Source organism: Passer domesticus, chromosome 18 (genome assembly GCF_036417665.1).
Source record: "Passer domesticus isolate bPasDom1 chromosome 18, bPasDom1.hap1, whole genome shotgun sequence".
Lineage (NCBI taxonomy): Eukaryota > Metazoa > Chordata > Aves > Passeriformes > Passeridae > Passer > Passer domesticus.
In genome coordinates this window covers 7,050,325-7,075,877 of record NC_087491.1, presented here as the reverse complement: position 1 = coordinate 7,075,877, position 25,553 = coordinate 7,050,325, and the positions used below count along the sequence as shown (strand labels likewise).

Here is a 25,553-nt window from a genome sequence, read left to right as displayed (position 1 = left end):
GCTTGCACCTTTTTCTGTTTGGCTGAGAATTCCTACAGCTCCCTGGTACTGAAAATCTCTGTTAAATATTGCCTCTCCAAGCTCCATTGTTCTTTAGTCCAACACAGATGTAATAAAATATAAACCTATTCCTTTGTAAACAATCATACCAAAGCAATCCAAACCAGTTTTCCAGGAACTTCAGTCTTTAGGTAACACAAACCCTTACACACAGAATGAGCTGGGATTTAAAACACCTTTTGGAAGGGTTTTGTTGCACACTGGGTTAGGACCCCTCCAGAGCCACATCTGTGCTCAATCCCAGGCAAAGGGAGAGGGTCCAGCTGCAGGGGGTGACTCTCACCCAGAGGGAATGTGTGTGCAGGAGAAAAGCACAAAGCACAGGGCCCCTGGCACTGCAGGAGCTCTGTGAGCCCTCCTGGGAGAGGTGAGGGCATCCAGAAGGAAGCCATGAGATCAGTTTGGGAGAACTGGTGGAGTTCAGAGTTCCCAGAATCTCGGGAAAGACAGGAGGAGGAGTTTCAGGAGGAGGAGTTTCAGGAGGAGGAAGGCAGAGGAAGATGCTGGGTGCTGCAGTCACTCCTGCCACTGCCCAGACTCACAGGCTGCAAAATCCAGAGGGAGAAATGAGAAAGCAAAGGAATTCAGAGCTGCTGGAGCTCTGGAGCAAGGATTCCACTGCCCTTGTCTGACACAGCAGTTTGTGCTTGCCACAGGCATAGCTTAAGCAGAATCCTAATTTGGCAGTCTTTGGAATTCAGGAGAACCAAGGGTGGAAGCACAGAGCAGGGTCTCTCTGGGCACAGGAAAAGGCTCAGTTGTGCTGCTGGAGAGCCCCTGGGAGAGCAGGAGGAGGGAGAAATGGCTTCAGCCACTGTCCTTTCATCCAGAGCAGGAGAAAAGGAAGCTGTCCTTCCCCCTGTCCTGTGGGATGGGAAGGTGAAGGCTCCTTGCAGCAGTTCATACTTACTTTCAGTCCTGGGGGGCCAGGTGAGCCAGGGTTTCCATGGGGGCCTGGGGGACCCTAAAACACACAACAAACACAAAAGAGAGTCAAAAGGAGATGGTGGGGATCTGCATGGATGCTGTGCCAGACTTAAGCCACAGCCCCAGAGCCCTGGGGTGCCCTGGCAGGGGGGTGGTGGCACTGGGACCCTCCCTGGCACCCAAAGAGGGAAATCAGCTCTGGGTTCCCAGCAGGCTCCGTGGAAGGGGGTGTGTGTCTGTCACCACAGGACATGTCATGACACTGAGATAATTTGGGTAAACCAAACATTCCACGGGTCAGGGGAGTCCAGGCTCTGGGAGGAGCCCAGCAGAAGGGGATGGAAGCAGGCAGAGGGGAGCGGAAGTGTGTGGGGGTGTTAACAACTTGATTTTTGCTCAGAATTGAAGAGAACAGAAGTAATTACTAAAGGAAAATTGTTCAGCTCTTTGGGGTGAACTAATTTTCCCTACCAGCCAACCAGATTTTTGCCTTTAGAGATTGGAAAGAAAATGGATAATCAGACAGCAAAACAGTGGGAATAGCAGTATGTCCATGTAAACTCTTTAAATCCATATTTCACACGGTTAAATCTATATTTTTTCTTAGTTCTCATAACTGTGACACTGTCAGAGTATCTACCTCAAATCACATACACCAGCATCTCCTTTTACATCATATTTTAAAAGCACCCTGCATATTTTCCAAAGCCTATTTAAGGAGTTATCTGGAATAAGCAGCTAAGAATAGTTTATGCCTGGGTTATACACAGCACAGAAGATCTGCTAACCTTTCAGGCAGGAGTAATAACAATTCTAAGTCCTCTTGAACACGTTCCTGGGAGATGAAACAACCTGAAAATTCAACTCCAAGAATTCTGCCAAGAACGTGTGAGAGCTCTACCCTGCCTGAGGAGGTCTTTATGTGCCCTCAAGCTAGGGGAGCACAGGCAAGGGGATAAAAAGCCACTCAGGCACTTTCTCAGCAAGCTGTAGGATTTCCAATGAGCATTTTGGGGCCAAGATCTTCAGGGTCTGATTTCCAAGGAAAATCACTGCAGTTAAACATGCCACTGCCAGCCAAGTTCAGCGCCCTTGCTATCCTCTGAGAGAACATCAGTGCACTGGTCTCTATTCAGTTTTATTTTTACTGCATTTTAATAGAAAATAATGCCTTTTTAAAATTCATCTTGTGGAACAGACAGTTGCTGAATGCTCAGTGCTATTTCACAACATGCTGCTCTGCTGCAAGAGGCTGTTTAATTAAAAGATTGAGACTAAACTTTTCAAATGGCAGTTTTTGCCCAAATTAACATCCCATTCTTAAATTCCTTCCAAATTTTCAGCCTGAACCCAAATACATTTATTGCCCCATTCTTAATTTCCTTCTAATTTTTCACCTGAAATTCTTGTTTAGCCCGTCTGTGAATTTCCAGTGAAACTGAAAGAGATTTAATTAAAATTAAGGTGCTTGAGTATCACCTTCTCACTTTTAAAAAAATCCACACAGCTGCTGGAGCCAGAGCACCTGGGCAATGAGGAGTCTTAAATAAATTCATCTTCCCAGCAAATTGCAGAATCACCTGCCCACCTTATTGGGAGGAACACTGAAACAGAGACTGAATGTGCTGCTTAAGGTAATTCAACAAGTCTGTGGTGGCAAAAATGCTTCAGCCCAAGCCTTTCCAGTCTCAAATATGTAGGATAATGAATAATAAGTGACAGAAATCAGGCCAGCAAAGTCTCTATAAAAGATGGGTTCCTAAAAAGCTTTTACACATAAGCAATAATCGAGGTAGCTCTGAACAGGGTTCATAAATCCAGCCTGCTGCTGGATTTGAGGAGGGAATTCAGCTGTAATTCAGCTTTGGAGTGAGGCACTTGGCCCACAGCCCACAGCAGTGCAGGCATTTGAAGTTTGTGCTGCAGCACAGCCCGGGGCAGGCTCACAGCAGTGTCAGCTGCAGGGAGCAGCTCCAGTGGTGTGACTCCCAGATGAAAGTGATGGATTCCAGGAGGAAACCTGGACTGTGGGAAGCTCAGCTGCCAATCCAGAGCTCCTGGATAAGAGACTAATCACACCCCCAGCAAAAGCTGGTGCAGGTTCTTCCAGAGTGAACCAAAGCACAGCAACAAAATCCTAAAAAGCCTCAAGGAGGGGAGAGGGGAGGAAGAACCCAGTCACAGTTTCTAGTGATTAAAAGTGTGATTATGAAAGCAGAGACTCTTGAGATAAAACAGAGCCTTCACCACTGAGTTCAATGAGTCTGACAGAGTGCATCCAGTGCAATCCAGGCAAAGGAAGGTCACAGACTCATCCTGTCCCTAAAGACTGATGTGGTCTTATCCTACTGGAAGTGGCCACATCCTGGTGATGAAATGCTGGTGGGAAGTCCAGTCTGGCATGAAGGAAACTGCTGTGATCAGTTCTGGGGCTTGTGTTAGACATCTGAAACTGCTCTGGCAGCTGTGGAGAGAAAAGGGTGTAGTCTGCCAGCAGTCCTAAAAATTGTAAAAAATAATTGATCTTGATGTGTTCCAACATGGCGAGTCCTGAATTTGGGATTCCACCCACATTCTTGGCAGAGGAGGAAGATGCTGTGTGGCACAGTTAGATGGGCTGAGTAACAAAAGGTGCAGGATAGCAGCTGCCTCAGGAGCTGTCAGCAACAGTTAATTGCTGTATTGCATTAATTAATTCAATTTACCACTCCCGCCTAGAAATTTGGATTCACCTAAATATATTTATCATCAATACATCAGTTTTGCTCCTCTTATGTACACACAGGGTAGGACAGTGCTGAGACCACTAAATGAAAAAATCCCACTGCATGTGTCACTATTTGCTGGGGTGCTCATTTCCCCACCAACTTCAGCCTCCTATATCTACTGAAACAATCCAAACTAGCAGCAGGCAGGCTTGCATCTGGAAGCTTCCAAGCCTTGTACCAGAAACTCCATGGAAAATTTGACCATGGGACAGCAGCAGCCCCAGGCTGCTCCGTGGCACGGAGAGCAGAACAATCCCTGAATGTGTTCTCCAAGCCAGGAGGGGTTTCCCATCTCCCTGGAATGCCTTCTGTGTGAATGATGCTGCTTGAGAAGGACGCTGAGCCACCCAGCTCAGCTCGGGGGTGCCTGGAGATGGGACCCTGCTCACAGAAGGGCTTTTATGCCTCGTGGTTCCCAGCCCACAAAAATTAACAAAAGTGTAACTGTGCACAGATTCCCCCAACCCTCCAGCATTCATAAGGAAGGGGAAAAAAATCCTCTCAACTCATGTTAAATGTTAGAGAGCTCCAGTCAGAGGAATGACCACTCATTTGAAACTCATTATGTCGTGGGGTTTCGCTGTGTAAAGCAACTTTTTCTGCTTCTGACCTACAGATCCCACTGTGACCTCTGGCTTGCTGAAAAAGAGCTAAATATTTGAAGTGAAGCCAAGCAAACTGTTTCTTTAAACACTTTTCAGAAACTGGAAAATCTTCCTAATGGAACGAGGATACTGGGGAATCTCCCCAGCTGACTGAGCTGCTTGTTTCAGGAGGGAAGCCCTGCATTTTGAAGGGGAGGGAGATTTTTTCCAGGCACAGACCAAATGTAACAGGGACATGTTACACTGGGACCTCCCAGGCTTTCAAGCTGCTGTGGTTCACAGGAGGATGGCAAGTGCATCCTGAGGCATCAGGGAGTGCCCGTGAGTTCCCTTCACCCAAATCCATTTGGATTTCTCCCATGGTGTCTCAGAGTTTAAATAAACCAAGAGCAATTGCAGCACATCAGGCTTTTTGTTGCTGATTCTGCCTCTGAGCTGTGGTGTGGACAGGGATGAAACACTTCTGTACCTGTGTTTGCTCACCTGTTGGAGAGGGAGCGACTACCAGTGGGACCTGGCTTCCTGAATTATTTAAGTGTTTTGGAAAGTCTGACTGTTGCTCTTTTCTTGCTGTCCTGGGGGCTGAGCAAACAACCAAGGCCAGGCTGGACAGGGCTTGGAGCAGCCTGGTCCAGTGGAAGGTTCCCTGCCCATGGTGTCAGGCTGGAACAAGATGATCTTTGTGGTGCCTTTCAACCCAAACCATCCCATGAGCTGGACTCCTGTCTGGCATGTGCCTTTGCTGTTTCCTTCATGCAGAGGCAAACCAGGTAACTGGGATTTCCACAGCTTCTGGAAGGCAGGGATGGAGACCAAGTGTCACTCTCACAGCTCTTTTCTGCAGACCCACTCAAACCATGGGCACTTTGCTGGTCAAACCACACCAGGGGAACGAGTCCCAGTTTGTGGTGGATGCAGATGTGCTGTCCCAAGCCCCTCATGCAGACAGCTCTGGGGAAGCTCACAGAGCCTGTGGTGAAGCAAGAAAAGCTGCAGTGGTGAAGGAATGATTGCTCCAGTGGGAGCCCTTTGTTGACAGCTCCTTGTAGAGCTTGTTGGCACATCCCTGAGAGCAAATCCCAGCCTCTGCCTCCCTGGGAGACCCTGATGTTTGGAGAAATGCAAAGGTCAGAAATGAAAGCTCAGCACCAGTGGCTTGCACAGAGCTGGGGGTGTCACCCAGTGCACCCCCAGTGCCACCACTCACACTTACACCATGGAAAAGGTGTCCTGTGACCTGCCTGGCACTTCACATCATATAAAGCTGGGGAAATCCTTCATTGCTAACACTGCCATTCCCTCAGATCTTACACAGACACCTGATCAGGCACACAGCACATTTATCCAAGAACAAACAGTGTGGACAGACCTCTTCTTATGTCTCAAATTCTCTAATGCAGACATGAAAGCTGAAAAGCATCCTAGCTTGAGAGAGACAGAGAAACCCTTCCTGGAGAGCACACATGGCAGTACAGCAATATCTCTGCAGGCTGGAGAGCTCCTGAGATAGTGTTAGCCACTCCTGAGACAGTGTTAGCCACTCCTGAGACAGTGTTAGCCACTCCTGAGATAGTTAGCCACTCCTGAGATAGTGTTATTAGCCATTCCCATTGCAATTTTTAACTCATTTCTCTTGAAGTCCCTCGGGAAATAACGAAAAGAAGTAACCCCAGTTTTCACTTGTTACGAAAATGAAAATTTGCTTTCATAGCTGCAGAGAGGAGAGCACAGGAATAGCCTGACTCTGTCTCAGTGGGGCCCTGCTGCTGGAATGATAGGGTGTGCAATAAATTCCATGCTCCTGAAATGGGGATTGGCTTTTAAAAATGGAGAAATTGTAATTTTCAATGAGACTACCAGACTATCCACTCTGCTGCCCTGCCTTGGATTGCTCTTGAATGCTGAGATATGTCCCAGTCAGAACCTCCTCCATGCTGTTACAGAGGCTGGGATGTGTTTTTGCAAGGCAGGTGGCATTACCTACATGGAAGAGCCACCCTCAGACTGCACAGGCAGGTCTGGTGATACTCATCTGCTGAAAACCAGGAGACATCCATGGGAGCAGCCAGATTTTCTTACAGACTCTCACCCACCACAGTCTCACTCTCAAGGCAAAGGCTAATCAGAGGTTTCATTTTACCCTGACCAATATGGGGGGAGCAAAGAGAGGAGACAATATGGGGTGGAAATTCTGCACTACACATCAGCATGAGGCAACTTCACAGAAACTTCACAGCTACAGAAAGTCACAAGTCAAACGCTGCTACTGGATTTTCAAATGTGCCAGGCAACTGCATAAGCATTAATAACATACAAATTATGCAAGTTACAACAAGGGCAATTAATCTCATGCATTAGGGCAAAAATTGCATTGGTGACAAAAAGATCCTTCCTTTCCTCTGCATCCAGCACTGCAAAGCTGCCTGCAAAGTTCATCTCTCCTCTGGAGCTCCCAGCTTGGGCTGTAGCCTGATGGGACCTCATGGCTTATCCATGGGCTGGTGCAAGAACTCTGCAGCTGCTTTTTTGGAGGATCAGGTTAGGAGAGGTAGAACATGACCCCTGCAACGTTGCACGTTTATTTTTAAGTTTTTCGAGCACAACAAAAGCAAAAGATGCAAGAATTCCCCTAAGCCTCTCTTAGTTCCTGGCAGCTTCACTTTCCAATGAAATCCCTAAATCCCAAAGAGACACAAGAGAAAATTACCAGGAGAAACACTTCCCAAAGTCAAAACAATTCAGGCACAGAGCAGTCCTGTCTCCAGTGCTCCAGGCCAGACATTCATAGAGTGACCCTTCTGCCCCCTCCCAAAATTAGCACAGCCTCTCTGCAGAGGTCTGAGCCAAGCCAGGCTCAGCTGTGCTCAGCACTTCCTAACTGGGAACTCTTTCCTGGACCAATTCTCAGCACCTCTGTCAGGGACTGAGCTCAGAAACCCTCTGTTGCTTATTGTCTTTCAGAGGATCACCTTAAATATGGCATGGAGCGCGCCACAGCTGGGGAATAACAGACAGTTATGACATGATGCTATTTCCTTCAGAAGAGACTCAAGTGGAATTGGGTTGTGGAGCTGAAATTTGGTCACCCATACAGCAGGCAAGGGATGCAGCTGGGGGATGAGACCTGGAATTTAGTTTGCAAACCACAGGATTGCCAGAAGTAACAGCAAACACCCCTCATAAGCAGTGAGCTGGGGTAGGAACCAACTTCCAGCTTTAATGGGGATGCCAAGAAATGCAAACCCTGGGCAATCTACTGATGTGGGAGCTGCTTGGGCACTTGTGACAGAAGATATCAGGGCAAATGCTTCAAAAAAAAATTCTCTAATGTGGAACAGATTGTCCCATCCATAAACACGAGCCTGGTGCTGCCTAACCCCGCTCACTTACAGCCCAAATCAGCTTTTGATTCACACAGGCCCAGGCTCCAGGGGTCCTGCAGACCTGCACTTTACTGCTGGAGAAAGGAGATGAGTTTGTTTTTCTGGTTACTGTGAGATCTCACAGGAGTGTAACAAGTGTCCTGAGGGAATGCCGAGCCTCGCAGCTCTCAGCCTCTTGCTTGCTCTTTAAAGACATTACACGGGGGTTGAGGTTTAGCCAAGTATGTGTGAGGAAATCTCCCTCTGCTGCCAGGCCAGGATGCTGCCTGGATCACAGATCCAAATATTCCTTTCCTCCAGCCTCAGACACTCACACCTTTGGATTCCCAGCCCAGAGCAGTGCTGAGGAAAGGGGCTGCATGGCTGCAGCCTGCGGGACAGCACTGTGCTCCCAGGAAAAGAGCCCTGTGCTGCCAGGAGAGCAGTGCCAGCATTCATTGCATCCAGGTCAGGCACACTGCCCAGCCCTGGGAGAGCTGGGCCAGCGCAGAAGGCTTTTCTCACAGCTAGCTGCAGCACTCAGCTCCAGATGTTTCCTCAGCACAGCACTCAATGTTCAAAGATCTGCATCAGAATTTCATTTGGGGAGGAAGAAATTCTGCGAGAGCCATTGCGAATTCCTGAACAGATAAGGCATTCTGCTTGAGGGCTTGAAAAGGAGTCAGAGAGCAGGTCTCAGTCTGGGGAGCAAAAAAACCTCATCTCTGTGTGTGCTGAGTCCTTGGTCCTGGACCTTGATCCCCCTAATGAAGGACCTTGAACTAAACAGTTTGTGAAGCTGGGGAGAGGGAAGGGGAGTGCAAAAAGCAGCCAAAGCTAATATTCAGCAGTGGGCTTGCAAGAAGGAACAGAAACTGGAAACAAAATGAGACAGACAGATCTCATTCTTCTGACAGCCTTTTGGAAACATCCATCCCCAGCCTTTGCTGATGCCAAACCTTAGCTCAGGGAGGCTGCAAATCACCAGTGTGAAAACCTCCAACAGGGAATGAGAGAGAAGGAGACCAGAGCTTAACAGAGAGGGTCCTGAAGAAATCATTACTCAGCCACAGGAGCTACAGCAGCCCTTGGAGCAACAGGACAGGCAGATTCAAATACAAATGGAAGGAAGCTTTTAAAGAACTTACTCGAGAACCTCTCTTGCCAGGGGGTCCTGGTAAGCCTGGCAGACCTGGTGGGCCCTAGAAAAACAAAAACAGGTGTTAGTGATGGTTCTGAAACAGAATGGTGCTACTGACAATGCTTCACAGAGACCCATAACACAATCATTTGGAGAAGACCTGGGGAGAAGGGCCAATTAGAGCATCACAGCCAAAACTTCCCTTCAATTTATGCTATTGCTATAAAGAGACAAAAAGCCACACACAAAAATGTCTGCAGGAGCATGTATTTCCATAGAGCAGAGACAGAGCATGCCCATCTTTCTGCTGCAGCCTGCATTCCCAGGATCACAGCTGCTTCCCCTCTCCTGGAGCTGTGCTGTGTCACAGGGGTAACACAACTGGGTCCCAGCTTTGGCTTTTCCTGCTCTGTGCTAGCACCTTGGCAAGGGAAGCACATTGTGTGTTCTAATGTCTATCAGCTGGACACGTGCAGCTCTTGGTGTTGTAGGTTCCTACATGAGTTACAACATAATCTGTGATTATGTGTAACCCCAGCACTTCATATTTCAGAGCAGCAGATTATAAAATGTAATAAAATTGGTGTCAGTGTTGGAAATTCTTAAATACAGTTCTGTAGCAAAGAAAAGGTCGGGTCATACACGTCAGAGTAGTGGGGGCTCTTGTAAGAGGGGAGGAACAAAGTGGAGATATCAGGAGCCCAGCTGTGCACTGATCTGAAACAGGTTAGGAAAAGATACTTAACCAACGAGGTTTGAACTCCTTTGGATTTGTTCATATATTTATTCTTTTTTTTTTCAATGGGCTGGAGAATTCAGATTTCTGAAGAGCCATCTGCAACTCCTAGTAACTCCTCAAAACTTCTTTTCCCCCAAGCCAGACATGTCTGACAAGAATAACTGCTAATTAAAGCGTCTCCCAGAGGATTTATATTCTGGTAGCTTGCTACAAAAGACAACTTTCCATTGCATTCAGTGGAGACACATCCAGAGCAGCCACTGAAGGGTGTTTGGAAGGCAGCCTGAGCTCTCTGCCTGCATGGCAGTCCCAGGAGCAGCATTGCACGGGGATGAGGGTGCAGGGCTCCATGGCCACATTCCGGCCTTGCTCCCTTCCCACTGGGCATCCCTGGGGGATCTCCTCCCTGCCAGGCTGGCCCTGCTGCTCAGAGCTGCTCAGGCTGGTGCTGCCCACGAGCAGGAGCAAAAAAGCTCAAGATCTCTCGTGCAGCTCCCAGGAGTCACCAAGGACATGATTCAGTAAGAAAAAAATTGACCCAGGAGATCCCTACCCTAAATCTCACGCCCAGGAAAAGATTTTGGAAAGAGAAAACTTGCCTGAACCATACAGGTAACAAATGGATAAATATTCCCTGGATATTACCAACCCTCCCATATGTAAACAGCACATTAAGTTGTACAAAAGGCTATTATCTGAAGTCTTATCTATCTATTTTACGAGCCAAACTTGGCACAGTAGAAAAAAAAGAAAGGCATAAGCAAAGCCCAGCGTCCTCTGTGCTATTAATTTATCAGCACAACAAATAAATAGTAACTTTTTATCCCTGTAGTGAAGATTACAAGAAAAGGCTTGTTTTAAAGGAGCCTGCACAGCACAGAACAGGTAATGTCCCTCACTGTGACACACAGGATGGACTTCTGTCACCATAAGCCCCACTGCTGCTGCCCAGCCCTGGACATGTCCAGTCTCCACAGCTGCAGCGAGACACTTCCTCTGACCCCTCTGCCAGCTGCTTGCTGCTGGCCAACACAGTATTACTGGTCTTTGTATTAACAACCCTCATTGATACAGCTGACCCTCATTTTAGCAATATCCCAGTGTTTTAACCTGCCATTGTGCCAGCTCAGGGCCCCGTGCATAATGCAATTATACAGCTGTGCAAATAGACACGTAATTGTAGGGGTTTTTTAAGCTTCATGTATAATTGTGCTCCAGAATCTCAGCTTTTATTAAAAATATCCCCCTGCCCTTTTAGTTGGGATGATAACTATCAAACCACAAATCCAGTGCAACTGAGGCAGCCACAGTTTTAATAAGGGTTTATCAGAGATTAATCCAAGTCCTTAATCTCTCTTCCACCAAAACCCATGCCCATTTACACCCTTAGAGGAGGTAAAAGAGGAGATGCAACTGTCTGAGCACGGCATTCCCCGTGTTCCAAAATTGAGGTGACCTTTTCCACCTTCCTGCTAACAGCAGCTGCAAGTGTACTTGGCTGCTTGAGGAAAAACCTTCTCCAAAAATGTGGAGTCTGCTTAGAACAGACTGAAGCTAACACAAAAATAAGGAGAGAGTTAATACAAGCACTGGAGTGGGAATACAGAGTTTAGAGAAAGGCTTCTAGCTGGAAAAGCAGAGAGCAGTACACAATTCAGAGTCCCTGCCATGGTGCTTTGATCTGTCATCCCTTCAGACTCATCTTTTCCTTTCTTGAGGAGCAAGAGGGATAAGGTGAAGGTGGGATGAGTGGCTCAAAGGTGCCAGCCTCTACAGCAACTGCAGAAGGTAAGGATGTGATCACTTTTAAATTGAAGCCAGTGAAGGTGGAAGAGGACTGGGGCAGTGGATGGGCACAGGCAGTGGTGAGAAGTGACACCCTGTGAGACCACTTTGTCCTTGTCACATTTCTCTGTTCCTTGGTGGCTGGGTTGGATGGGACATGGGCTGTGCCCTCCTGGTGACTCCTTTCCCCTCTGCCTCTCTATCACCCAGCCCATGCTCTCAGACAAGAGGCTCAAGCTCTGGGACAAGAGCCCACATCCCACCTGGCTTTGCCTGGGGAGAGCAATGCTGAAATTCACTCAGGGAAAGTGTGCATCCGGAGAGGCAGCCAGAGGAGAGTGGGCTGGATCAGGGCCCAGCTTCTCACAAATGATGGATGCAGTCCCCCTCAGGTGCAGGGCTCCACAGGGGGAGCAGGAGATGTCTGTCAGCGAGGTGCCAGAGCCTGCACACTCAGCCTCCCCAGCTCAGATCACACAGAGCCTGTGGGGACCTCTCCACCATCCTTTAGGACACTCCTGGGGATTTCCTCAGGAGCAGAGGGCAGTGCTCCAAGGGGCAGGAGGATTTCCTGCTGCTGGCAGTGGGATGAGGATATCAGTGCTCTGCCCCTGCCCTCCCATCACAGGGATGAAGCCTCCTGTGGTGAGCTCCTGCTCCTGGCACTGCAGCTCTTGTCTCTCTGGCTCCTTGCCTGCTCCTCCTGCAAACTGATGGCAGAGAACACCCACCCTGTTATCACACAAAGCAAGATCAGAGATCAAGGAGAAACTCAGCAGCAGCAGCAGCTACTCTCTCTCTTCTCAAGCCAAACAGCTGAGTGTTAACCAGCCTGAACAGTTCCTGAAGCAGCTCAGGGCAGCCACAATAAAGTTTAACCCTTCTCAGTTTCCCACGGTAGCATTAGCAACGACTACGACCCCACCAAATGATTATAGGATTTATTCTAAGCTGCTGCTGGGAAACTTGCTGGTGCAAAAGGGACTTTTTTTAATCTTAGCTCTCTGAGCTTCAAATTGCAAATGGAAAATTAAACATACTTGTCTGCAAGGAAAATACATCGGACCCTGAGGATAAGGGAAATCCTGCCATTTCCTCTTGCTGCTAATTTATATCTCTGCCTCTCCCACACTGTGACCCCCCTTCACTTCCTCTGCCCACAGCAGTGCTGAAGGGAGCAAGGTGCCTTCTGAGCTCCAAACTCAGCAAGGCCAAACCTGCTGTTGGAATTAAAGCACACTGAGTACAAGAACTGGTGCTGGAAATTGGGAAATGACTGCTGAATCAACTTGGTCAGATAGCAAAGGACTCCTGTAATTGTTTCCCCAGGGGTGAGTACTCAGCCTGGCAGCAAAGAGCTGAGATTTCCCAGGAAACTATTAAGCTCATATTCCAGTGCACTCTGACAGATGGACATATTTACTTTAGGGTATTCCCAATGTATTTCTGTCCAGCCACTAGTGGCACAGTTCTCCTGGGTCCCAGAAAAGTCTGTTTCAGAAGTGCAAAACACTTCTAGACTGAGGAGAGAAGAGAGAACATTCCTCTTTCGCAGGTGTTAATGCCTGTACTAAAAGTCAACTGCAAAAGGAGTTCAGAAAACGCACCAAAAGCTTCTCCCCACATTGGCACCATGTTCTGAGCAGGAGAGATGTTCCCCATGCAGATAAAGGACCTGAACTGATTTCTTCCAAGAAGAAAAGAAATATTCCTACAGGAAAGATGGCCCCTGCCACAAACCTACCCTTTAGCCTTGTATGTCTGGGAAGCACCAGCAAGGAAGGACTGGACAGCTACAGGGACAGCACTGGAATTCAAAATTCCCTGCTTAGGAGAATAGAAGAGAAGGAGAAAAACCCTCATCTTCAACAGCCTGGCAACCTCTCCTCACCTCCCCATCATTGCCAGGCACTGCACGGCTTCAAAAACTGCCTAAAACAAAGCTAGAATTTTAGGGGAAAAACTCCCAACACTTTGGTTACTTTCTTCTCCAAGGCAGGCTTATCGTATTAAAATTTGGACACATCTGGGTTTCAACCAGTCTAAAAACAAAAAGCCCTCATAATTCTGGCAGGAGCTGAGCTGCTGGTGCAGAGCCAGCCTCGTAACATGATTTCCTCACCAGGCACAGATGTTTGCTCTGGGTCTGTGCAACACCTATCACACAAAGGTCCTTGTCCACAACTGGGCTCCTCACAGAGTGGCAGCACAATGCACAACAAAATATGAGTGTTCCAGCTTGATGAAAGGCACTTTTCTATGGCTATATTTCAGGAACAGGCTCTGCAGGGCACTGGAGTGATCCCAGAGCTTGGAAGGCAGCCTGAAAGGCTGGGAAGGAATAGAGGGATCACCTACTCTACTACTCACTTTCTATTTTTAAAAATTTATAAAAATACTTGTATATACTTGTACAATCCTAGATCCTTTGCAGCACATTTATCTCAAACACACTATCAACTATCTCTCTTCAAAATTAACTTTATTTTACACGAACAGACTTCTCTGATGCTTGGTCATTTGCCTGCAAGATTTCCCTTCAGGGATATTTCCGGTTAAATCACCAAAAAAAAATTTGATCCAATTATGTGAGCAAGGATAAAACTTTCCCCATGCATTATACAAAGCATGCAGTCTCTTTTTTTATTATTACTATGACTCATTCATTAATAGATATTCAAACACGTTGTGTGTTCCTTAATTTATCACGGGCTGGCAGCTCAAATAGCCTTTTCTGGTGTGAGGAGGACTGGAAATAGGCACTTCATATATTTTATCGGCGTTTCCAGTCACCTCTCTCCCCTGCCCACTGATTGAATTGGCTGGGATTGTTTCTTTAGGGAAGGAGCTGGGCTCCAAGACAAACTGCTCGTGCAGAGGATGGCAGCTGGAGCAGTCTAGACTGGGGACCTTGGAAACACATGTGCCTTGCAGAGAGGGAGACAGAGAGGGAGGGAGAGGGAGCTGCCTGCCAGGCACCACCACTGCTCCAGCCTGGGGCTCCTGGCCATGCAGCTGGAACTGGTGTGAGCCCCTGTCCCCTGACTGGGATATTGGGGTGTCCTTGAAACACATTCCTGTTCTTCTCCTGTTACTCAGCGCTTCCACAGCCTCTCAGTGATCCCAGCCTGCACATTCAGCACAAGGGCTGGTTTTCTTGCTCTAAAAATAACCCTTAGGCTTGTCAAGAGGCTTGGCTGTAGGGATGGAATTGCAGCTTTATATAGGAGGAGAAAGGTCTGACTTAGGGTATGCTGTGCTAGACCCCAGCCATGCCAGGGAAGGGGTTTAGCACAGCTTTACCTGGCAGCTGGTGCTGGTGGGCAGGGGAGAGGCTACAGTAGCCCCCAAAATCTCCCTGCCAAACCTGCTGCTGGTCTAGACAAGCAAATGACACCCCATCCACTGGAGGATTCAAACACCCACCACATCACAGCCTTAGTTCAAGAGTTTGACATGCTCACAACAGATACTACTTTTCAGTATGCATTTTTCTTTTGAGGGGGGTTTTATGCTACATCCAGCCACGTGCTGGGGTCATGCTGCAGGGCCTGGAGCTCTGGAGCAAGGCTGGCTGAGATGCTTTGGGCAGTGGGGATGATCCAGCGGGACTTTTGCCAGCTGCTGAGTCAGTGCTGCGTTACTAACTTCGCACGATATCTGGGTGTTCCTTTTGTTATTTCTCCCCTCCAAAAAAACCATAGAGCTGAGATCCCAAATGCTTGTGGTTATTAATGGTTCCCAAGAAGTTTTTCTTTTTTAAGAACATATTGCCCTCCCTCCTCTAACTGCTCAGCAAACCCAACGCTCCTGAAGAATTAATGCTCTGCCTGAGTTGCATGTGGGATGCAGCGTCTCCATTTCCTTTTGCACAGCACCCTAGTGGTCCTTCAGGACAGATTAATACATGGAGGGTGCTGAATTTTATTCCTAAACAAATCCTTTCATTCCTTTGATCACACTTCTCTAACCATTAAAGCCTTCCTCTATTGTTGGATGGGGCCTTTCTGCACAGCTAAGAATACTTCATTGGTTATTTTAACAGAATTCACAAAACCTCAAGTGCAGACACCACACAGCCTGAGTCATCACTGCCATTGGGATGATCAGGACGAATAACAGTCCTTTCTGTCTAGGTGGAAGGGTTCTGTAGCTGCCAGTCTGCCCAGAAAGCACAGCCAAGGTGGCCCCAATCCTTGCTGAACAGGCAGAAGGCAGATCCCCCCCCTCAACACCTCCCTCCTCAGGGTGACAAGCATCTTGAAGAGACCTTTTATCAGGCAGCAACTGGGAAAACTAATTAATCACCTTATCCTTCCCTCGGTGTGCCAGACAGCAGATGACATTCCCAGCCCACGACCTGCCCTGGCCAGGCTGGGATATCACTGACCTCATCAGGAGCGCCGGCCCGGCAGCACGAGGATGGCGCCAGGTAATTACTCAGGCACAGAACATTTATCAGCACTTTGCTCTCAAACATGCTCATCTGGCCATGGACGTGCTGCATTAATTTCTCAACATGTCATCCCCATTCCGATCTTTTTTCCTCTTTCCCTTCCCACGTCAGAGACATCCAAGGAAGCGTGGTACAGAGATCTCCGAGTGAGTCACAGGAGCTGTTGAGCACCGTGTGGCAGCCAGCTCCAGCCAAGCCATAACCTTTCCCTCCCCAAGCCCTGATTTTGTTTCCAGCAGTCAAAGAGAATAAGGCCAGACAGAGCCTCAGAAAGTTCTCCTTTCCCTCGGTTCAGGACTCCAGTTGTTCTCAGACAGGATGGAAAAATCCTGCCATCCCTTCCCTCAGCCCTCCACAGCCTGAATCCATTTCTTTGCTATGATTCACAAGCCTGAGAGAGATTTTCCACTCCAGTTCAATAATAAGCTCTTTACATTGCAGGGGCTTAGAGCTTGGTCACCCTCATGACATTTGAAGAGCAAGAAGGTGGCAGAGGTCAGGATTTTGGTGGGCTTGGAGCAGGCATCCAGATTCACCCCTTAAAGCTAAGTGATGTTTTAAGGGAAATGCACAACTGCTGGATTTCTTCTTTTGGAAATACGCCTAAAATTACTCTCCATAAAACACAGAAGCCTGCCCAAAGATCAAATTGCTGGAGCTTGTTCTGTCTACTCAGGGATTTAGCAAAACTTCTCCAAGCAGCAAGACTCCATCAGGGATGGGTGCCTGTAGCCCACACTCAACCCCTGCCCAGGATCACCTTCACCTCTCCCAGGGACAGGAACCTGGGAACAAAACACCACCCTGGGTGACTCCACACCCAAAGAACAGGGAGAGAAATCACCACCCAGCTTTGAGATGGGACAGGAGGAAACACAAACTGCTAATCCCTCATTGAGGACTTGGGGAGACCCAACCATCCCACTTGAGGTGTTACTTGCACCAAGGAGCAGCTCTGCAGAGACAAGTGCTGGTCATTCCTTACGCCAGCCTCAATATTTCCATTGTAAACTTTTCTTTCACTATTTTAAGAAGTCAGCTATAAAAATTCCCTCTAGGCTGGATCTTGGCAACCAAAGGCTCTGTCTGAGAGAAACTTATTTTACATGTACAACCCCTCTCTCCTATTGACAGTTTGGGTTGGAACACCAAATCCCCCTAAAAGTTGGCCAGTTTAAAGATCATGTTTGCATTCTCAAATTTGGAAAAAAAAAGGAAGAACAGCCAGCAAATAATTAGTGGGGCCTGAGTGCTTTTAGCATTACAAAATGTATGTATGCTTTTACAATGGCCAATATATACAACCTGAAAAGGGTTATTTTTTATGTGGAATGCAGTAGTTAAATTTATAAAGGAAACTTTTTGCATGTTTTAAGTAGAGGCTATGAGAAATATAAAACAGAACAAAACACCCAAGAAAAATTTATACCATAAAAACAGATGAAACTTTGTTTAAAAAAATAAATTCTGAAGCCATCTCTGCACTTACATTTGCTGGAACTTTTCTAGATTTGTGAACATCAGATACAAAAAAAATTAAGAACAAGTGCCAAGAAATAGTTAACTTGAGGCATGTTTTTAAGGCATCTGGGTTTTCTATGGAAGATGACCAGAGATAAACCAAGGGTGTGGAAGATAGTGCCAACCTGGTCATTACAATTTTAGCCAACAATTTAAAGGAAAAGAAGGTGGGATTTCTCTTTTTTTTGCCCCTTTCTTTTAAAAAATCTGATGTTAAGCAGCAACTTAACCACAACTGTTTCATGGCATCCACCATCACTGAACACTCAGGTTCAAACTGAGATTTATGCTAAAATTGTGATGATCAGGAATGCAGCAGGGCTTGGCTGCTACACTTGGATGAGCTTCACAGAAACCCTTGGAGCTTGTGGTCTGCCAGCCCTTGAGCTGAGCTGTGACTGGGAAGAGCCACCATGAAGAGCCTGAACGTACCTGAGGTCCTCTCTCTCCTTTCACTCCTGGAAATCCCAGTAAAAATGGAAACGGAGTGGGTCCCAAGGGGTCAAAGATTTGATAGCCATCTGTGGCAGCCGGGGTTGTGAGGTTGAAGGCCCTGGCTCTGGAGCTGGGCCGGGCAGAGCCCAGGGGTGGCTTGGTGTACACCAGAGGGATGATGCTGGGATCCACTCTCCTGGTGGGGGACGGCTTCTTTGGGATGGGCCCACGGCTTGGATTCTGCGGGGTTGGCTTTAGGGTGACAAGGTGGACATTGCTTGTTGTGTTATCAGTCACCCTCCTCAGTGGCTTTACAGTACTGAGTTCTTCAGGGGGCTCAATGGTTGGTTTTTGGTTGATCTTCTTTTTGGTCTCTTGCTCTGGCTCCTTCCTGCTGGCCGTGACCGGGCTCTGGCTCGTTGGTGGGGCCCTTTTAGCAGTGGGAAGGGGAGTTTTCTCCCTGCGCGTGCTGGGAGTGGGCTGAGACACCCTGAGGGTTGTCCCCACGCCCCGAGGGGACTGGGTGGGTACCTGTGATTTAGTACTTGACAGAACAGCTGGGGCCACTGTGACCTTGGTGGCTTTGGTAGTCAGTCTCAGCCGTGATGGTGGGGTTGACAGCAATGTGGGGGTTGTTGTACCTGAACCCCTCGTCTTGAGGGGCGCAGTGACCCTGCCAAACTCCAAGTTTGGGGCAGCAGTGGTCAGGTTTTTCAGACCCTGCAGCAAGGGCTCCGTACGCTGTGGGGTGCTGGGGTAGGCACTGGGATCCCTGGGCAGGAGGGGGATGAGAGGGGGCAGGTTTGGCCGGTAGGTATCTGCTTGCCTGCACTGTTTTTTCAGGTATTTACAGTAATGATGAGCTGCCTTGGCGGAAGGATAAATATCAAACTGGCAGATGGCTCCTTCAAACTGCACGGAGTGCTGGCTTATCTTCCCAAAGAGGAAAGATCCGTGTGGATCCAACGCCTCGTCCTTTTTAAAATGCAAATCCGCATGTACTCTGCGCTTCCCACAAGAAGTAAATAAAGTGACTGTCTGGCCACGAATGTTGATGGCCATATTGTGCCACTGGCCATCGTGGACATTGTAATCAAAATATACAGAGCGCTTGTGGCCCACGTACACGATGATCTTCCCAGGCACAAACTGGACCCCCAGCTGCAGTTTTTTCTTTTTGCTCCTGACAGCAAAGAGAAAAGCGTTGTTGATGCGGTGGGAGCAGAGGCTCAGCACCAGGAGCAGGTCAGAGCTGGAGCCTGCGGGGAGGAGGGCGCTGAGCGGTGCCTCCACACGGGCTCGCTGAGTGAAGATGACCCCTGATTTGAAAGGAATGACTCCTTGAGGAACTGTACGTGAGGAGGACCATCCACTCGATGGCCTTTTCCCTGACAGGCCCAGTCTTTGAAGAACATCCACATCTGAAAGGGAAGCACAAAGAATATGTGAGGTGCTGGGCGGCCCAAGGGCTGGATGGGTGTGGAGGGAGGTGAAACCAATCCATGCACAAAGCCAACAGGCTACAGGAAATCCCAACTCATACATCCAATCCCACCCTCCCACATATATATTCCCATAACCAGCATGGAGAACTCGCAGCTCTTCTCACATTGTGTGAGGGGCAAGTGCATGCTCAACGTGATTACCAGCAATTGCCAAAATGCATAAGCTCCGTGGTGCATCTGGTGAGTTCTCCTGTCCCACCAGGGACTGGCTCATATGTTCTGGAGGGAGCTGACCTCACTACAAGGAAATTTCCCACTGAGCACCCCTAGTCCTATTTCTGGGATTTAATTCTGAGTACTGACCACATAGCTGGAAAGGAATTCAAACAACAGATTGAGCTGGGATTGCAAAATTTTGTATCCCCAGAGGGCAAGTAACAAAACTTCCAGAGGAAGCAAAAGCCTTGTATCTGTCTCTCCCCAAGCTAGCAAGCAGCAGCTTTTGATCTTTGGAGAGTTTAGGGAAGCACAGGTGCCTCCCAGCATGAAAAAAATTACACCTAGATTTCAGTGAACTGCTCAAGGTTCTCAACAGTACTTTTTTTTTCCCCAGCAGATCATCTTACAGCAATGAATTATTTTAATAGGCTGGAACCAGACTTGGTTTGTAAAGAACTCAGAAATTGGTTATGGCTGCCACTGAGTAGTGGAGGTGAGATTTGCCTCTAGGAGCCAGGTGCCTTGCTCAAGACAGGAGGAGAGGGATTGATGCCCAGAGAATCTTTCTCCCCCAACTCCAGGAGGAATTTGCAATGGACAGACAAGCAGAACCCCCTGCCTTCTGCCCCCGAGGTCTATCAGCAGCCATTCACAGCTCAGATTAGCAGGCAACAGCAACACAAACTGGGGCCAGCTGGCAGCAGCCTCAGCTGAATTATTTAGGAGAAGATGCCGAGGTCTACGTGAGCAAAACTGCAAAGGTAAATGTGCCCAGACCTGAAAAAGATCCTGTGTTGAGCAGCTAAAGGAGCTCAACCTAGAGGAAAAAGAGGCTCAGGGGAGAACTTCTCACTCTCTGAAACTCCCTGACAGGAGGTTGTAGTCAGGTTCTCCTCCCAGGTAACAAACAATAGGATGAGAGGAAAAGCTCTCAAGTTGTGCTGGGGGTGTGGGGAAGGAGGTGCTAGAACGAAGAGTAGGAAAGGCTTCTTTACCAAAAGGTTTGTAAGGCATTGGAATGAGCTGCCCAGTGAAGTGGTGGAGTCACCATCCATGGAAGTGTTCAAAAGACATCAGATGTGGCACTTGGGGATATCTAATGGTTTAGTGGTGGGCTTGGCAGCCCTGGGTTAACAGCTGGATTTGAGGATTGTAAGGGTTTTCCAACCCAAATGACCCTGTTAAGGTGTTTGTGATTCCTGTGACACTAGCACAGGTGACAGTGAGCTAGGATAATTGCACTTCCTCCCCTCTTCCTGCCCAAATGCCATCCCCACCACTCCTGGACCAGCCAACTCTCCCACCTCAGTGCTCTTTGGGGAAGGCAGTCAGGGCTGTACAACCCAAATGCTAATGTTGCAAGGCAAGAACTTAACACTCAGAAAGGTGGTGGTGCCAATCATGGCTAACACCATGAGATTGCAACTTTCCTAGATCAAAAGTAAATCAACAGTCCTCCAAAGGGAAAAAAAAAAAAAAAAAACAAAAAACTACCTCATTTTCTAAAGGGGCCTTGGTATTCAGCTGCTTTTACCCTTAACTATGAAATATTCTGTACAGAACACAATATTTGGAGAACTGGCACGTAAAGACCCCCTTGGTGTTGGCCAGAAGGGTTGTAGACTCAAACAGTCTGAGACCTGTAATGCTGCTGGCCAAGAAGGGAGGAGAATGATGAGAAAACCTCTGTTCCTTGACTTTGGCAAAAACCTCGGCCATTTTTGTATATTAGGAACAAGTCAATCAGTATTTACTTTGCCTGAGTTTAGCTTTATTCCCACCTTCCTTTTTTAAAGCAGCTTGACTCATTTTCTAGCAGACACTACCCTGGAGAAGGTGTGTCAGATGTAGAAAAGGATGGAAACGTTCCCACTCTGTGCAGAGGGGTAATTTACTGCACTGCATGTTCAAGTGTTAATGACAGCATTTCTCCCATTCTCTGAAATCCTTGTTCCCCCACTGGTTTTATTCCATATTGTCCAACAGATCTGTCTCAGTAGCCCTCCCCTCTCTGCATTGAGCAGAGGATTCATGGCAGTGTCTTCATTCTGGATGATCTCCAGAGCCCATGAAAAAGCAAAGGCCAAAGCCTGACTTTAGTGAAGAGAAGTGGGACCTTTGCCACAGACTTCAAAGGCATCAGGATTTATCCCTAAGAAAATAAATTTACCACTTAAGCAAGCAGCTAGTCTCCAGCTTCCAATTTCTACATGTATTTTTAGGTTCTCCCTCAGAGGCAGACAGGGCTGTCTCTGCTAGAGATGCTGCATGCTCTAGGAGTTATTTATTTAGTAGCTGCTCTGCAAAGACCTAAGGATGTTTCCGTGCTCAGAGGATGCTGCTGCTGTTTGCAATCCCAGTGCCTCGTTAGCAACAGCATCCAGGAGTGCTTAAGGGAAAAAAGCACAACCCAAACACTCCTCTCCCTCAGAACCCGCTAAGGTGGAGCCAAACTCTGGGTGCCCACGCAAAATCCCATTAAGGCATCCTCCTGCAGGACACACGTGAACTTTCCAGCACCAGGTCCAGGCACAGAGCTCAGGGCTCCTGTGCACCCAGCCCATCTCCTCTCCTCTCCATCCCATCCAAGTGTCTGGGCTGTTGGGTCACATCTCCTGGGATACAGGATGTCATCAACTAATGTGAAATGCAAGGTAATTCTGACTTCCTGAAGCAGCTCCAAGTTTAGCAGAGGATTTTTTTCCCCTTCAGTCTTTTTCCTCTGTGGATTTTTCCATCAAAACACATTATTTAAAAAGAACATTCACTTAGAGCTGCCTGATCCCAGGTGCCTCAAAGCTAGTAGCAACATTCCTGTAGTAACATTTGAGCAATTGGGAAAAACTCTTCTATCAGACTCTGTGCATGAAGTGAGATACACAGAGATTCCTGAACAACCCCATGATCATCTCTGAAAAAGGAGAAAAAATATTTTATTGTAATCCTTCCCCTCTCTTTCTTTTCTTTCCCCCTTTACCACAAAAAAAGCTGTATAAGAAAAAGAAGCCAAAAGGCAGGAGAGGAATAACTTGCAGCTTCCCAGATTCCAACAGCCAAGATGTGATGCCCACAGCTAAAACTGGGTTGAATTAAGTGCAGCAGTTCCAAAAGTTACTGCCCAGACCTTTAGTCAGCACACAACAAATGAACTCACCTCACAATCTTTTGGATTTGTAACACTCATGGAAAGATCATCCTCTGTGTTCCCTGATTTTCCAGCATACAGGAAGACTCCTAATCCTTAGAGTAACAGCCAGAGTGTTTTCAAAATCCCACAGCATTGGCTTAATTTCATCCTCACACTGCCCTGTGAACTTCTTACTGCTTCTGAGGCTCATGTTTGAAAATTCTGGGTGATAACACAGCCTCAAGTCACCCAGATTTTCTTCCAGCCTTTTCTTCCCTGGAAGGTTTTATTTTCTGGCACCCAGAAGGAAATGCTCTCTCTCATTGTGTGGGAACCAGGCAAGTTTTTCAAAATTATTTTATCACAGACAAAGTATCTCAGAGGGGAGCTATCAACTACACCAAGGTAAACACAATGAGAGTGAAATGAAAGAGTTTGTTTTAGACTGATGGTAACAAAGGACATGGCCACATCCCATAATTATCTTAGGAGTAAAATGATGGATAGAGGTGAATCTAAACAGCATATTATAATCTACTTGAAAAGCAAGATGCCAAGACACAGTATTTGTTCTGCCTCTTTACGAGCTGACATAAAACTTGCTCTGAAAACTGCTTGACTAAGTAATTCAGCCAGATGTTCACCTCCTTTGCATGGAGGCAGAATTTGGAAAATATTACATTTTTCAAAATTGCTGATGGCAGGGCTCTATTCCCTCCCTCCTGTAAAAAGTGGTCCATGGGCTGGCTGACAGCTGAGTGTTGACCAAATTTCTATTTTTCCTTCATGTTTTAGAGACTGAGAGGAGAACCCTGGAGCCTGCTAGTCCACTTAGTGTTGTCTGCTGACAGCAGGGGAAGCTGTTCAGGCCCAGCAAATACCCGTGTAAAGCATCCATGTGGGAAAGGTGTTGCTATTTTAAGAGGAGAAGGCTCTTTTTCAAACAGATATTGCAGAGATGCTCAGCACCCACTATCAACTGTTAAAGATTAATATTTTTTTGATGTTTTTGTTGGCCTTCAAGTTTTAATCTCCTTTTGTAGGGTCACTGATTATTGTACCTCAGCCTAGTCCTGTCCCTGGCAGCACCAGGGAGGTGTGAGGACAGGCTGAAGGTGTCACTCCTCTATAGAATATTCCCTTACAGCACAGACTGAACCAGCTATAGCTATTTTATTGTCAAGAACCCTGTAGGATTTTCCTCCCTTAAATTTGCTTTTACCTTTAGAACTCACATTATTTCTGTATGTGACAACCCCTGTGCTGGCAGAGGTGTGTCTGGGGTGCACCAAAGTCATGGAAAAATCTGTAAGAGGCATTTAATTCCATAAAGCCCCAGTCTCAAGAGGCAGTTTCTAAGAGCAGTTAAGTCCTGGCAAGTGCAGGTGGATGCCAGTGACATTTTAGACACAAAGTGCTTCACTCCCACCAGTTCCACCAGACAAAAACACTCTGCAAATCCTGTGGGACACGTAATCACCTGCACAAAACCTGGTTCTTTTGTCAGCTCTTAACTGCACCATCTATATCATCTGTACTGCAGCTATCAGCAATAAATGCATCTAACTGTGCACTGGGCTCAGACATTGATTGTTAAGTTATAATGCTACACTGGTACCAAATCACTTGGCTTTTACTTTTGTTGAAAGAGGAAAGAAAAAAAAAGTGTAGTTTACCTTCAGAATTTCCCTGTGTGAATCCCAGGAACCAAGTAAAACACAATATTGTCCAGAGAAAGCAGAATCCCCTAAAAATGGAACAGAAGAAAAAAAATAATGCATTTCTACAACAACAGTAACAAAACCAATTCCATTGTTAAAGGTCTTCTCCTTGATCCCATGTCCAGCAAAGGCTGTGACAGTGCCAGCATGGCTCCAGGAAGTAGATTCAGGCTGAGACCTTATTTTTCTGCTTCAAAGTCATTCAAAACCCACTGAACTTAATGGAGAGGCTTCCCAATAGTATTAGGAGCCTTGAACAAGGACCAGCCCAGAGTTTTGAGAGGCAGGGCCATCAGTGCTGGGCCATCAGTGCCTCTGCTACTGCTGCTCTTTGGCACTCAGCCCACCGAGGACAGACCACCAGAAATGCAAGGGAATGGAGAAATCATTCAAAGCTGGGAGGCCTAAAAGCCCTGCCAGGAGTGCACGTGCAGGGCTGTGGGGACATGGGCAGGAAATGGGCTGACACTCAGTGCCCTGTCACCTCAGCAAACACACCCTGAGTCCTTGTGCTTTACTGTGTGCTCAACAATATCCTAAGCATGCAAAATCCTACACGGGTCTGTTCCTCATTTTACACCCAGGTGCAAAGATGGGGGCAGCTTCTCACCACTCAGCACCCTGTGCTGAGCCACTGAGAACCTTCTCACAAGCCTGGGATAGCAGGAAAGTTTAGAAAGAGGGAGATCCACAGACTTCCAACCCTGTGCTCTTGCAGACCCCTCCATGCCTGAGAGGGAATTTGACAAACTTCTCTGTTAGCTCAGGTTTAAGCCTTCAAGTGCCATTGAAAACAGCATCTTGGAGAAAAAAAAGCTTTTACCAGAAAGGTAACTAAACCCCCAGCTTTCCCCCATCAGCTTCCTTGATTTGTAGCCAACTAAAGAACATGGGAAACTCCTTGGTTAGGCTCATTTAAAGCTGTCAGTGGCAAGTTTGAAGATTGAATTCCCTCATCTTCTAGAGAGGATATTTAACAGCTTCATCAGCAGAGGCTGCTGGAAGAAGAGACAGAAATGTAAACTACAGAAAGTCTTCAGCCAGGAGGCAGCAGTGTGGGACATCCACAGGTTGTTTGTCACTTCAGCCCAGCCAGTGTGAGCACTGGACTGTGCAAAGCCATGCCAAAGTGCAGCTTGCTCCTCTCTCCACATCTGATGCACAAGTCATGAATCAAACCACTCTTCTCCTGCCATCAAGCCTCAGCTTTAGCCCAAGAAATCATCCTCTGAGACAATGTAT

The 25,553-nt window shown here is 47.4% G+C and overlaps 1 protein-coding gene across 4 annotated transcripts in view; it reads right to left on the bottom strand.

Annotated features, from left to right (window-relative positions):
- The window catches only part of COL27A1 (collagen type XXVII alpha 1 chain), a 142,737-nt gene that overhangs the window by 109,074 nt on the left and 8,110 nt on the right, over positions 1-25,553 (bottom strand). For 3 of the 4 annotated variants that reach the window (XR_010349156.1, XM_064394051.1, XM_064394050.1), the window contains 4 exons: positions 24,267-24,337; positions 17,797-19,220; positions 8,871-8,924; positions 971-1,024 (listed from right to left, as the gene is read on the bottom strand). Coding sequence is in view for 3 of the 4 variants with exons in the window: in XM_064394051.1 (XP_064250121.1) it covers positions 971-1,024; positions 8,871-8,924; positions 17,797-19,220; positions 24,267-24,337 (1,603 nt within the window). In the remaining variant the exon portion in view is untranslated. The remainder of the gene's footprint in view (positions 1-970; positions 1,025-8,870; positions 8,925-17,796; positions 19,221-24,266; positions 24,338-25,553) is intronic. The other variant, XM_064394052.1, reaches the window with a different exon arrangement.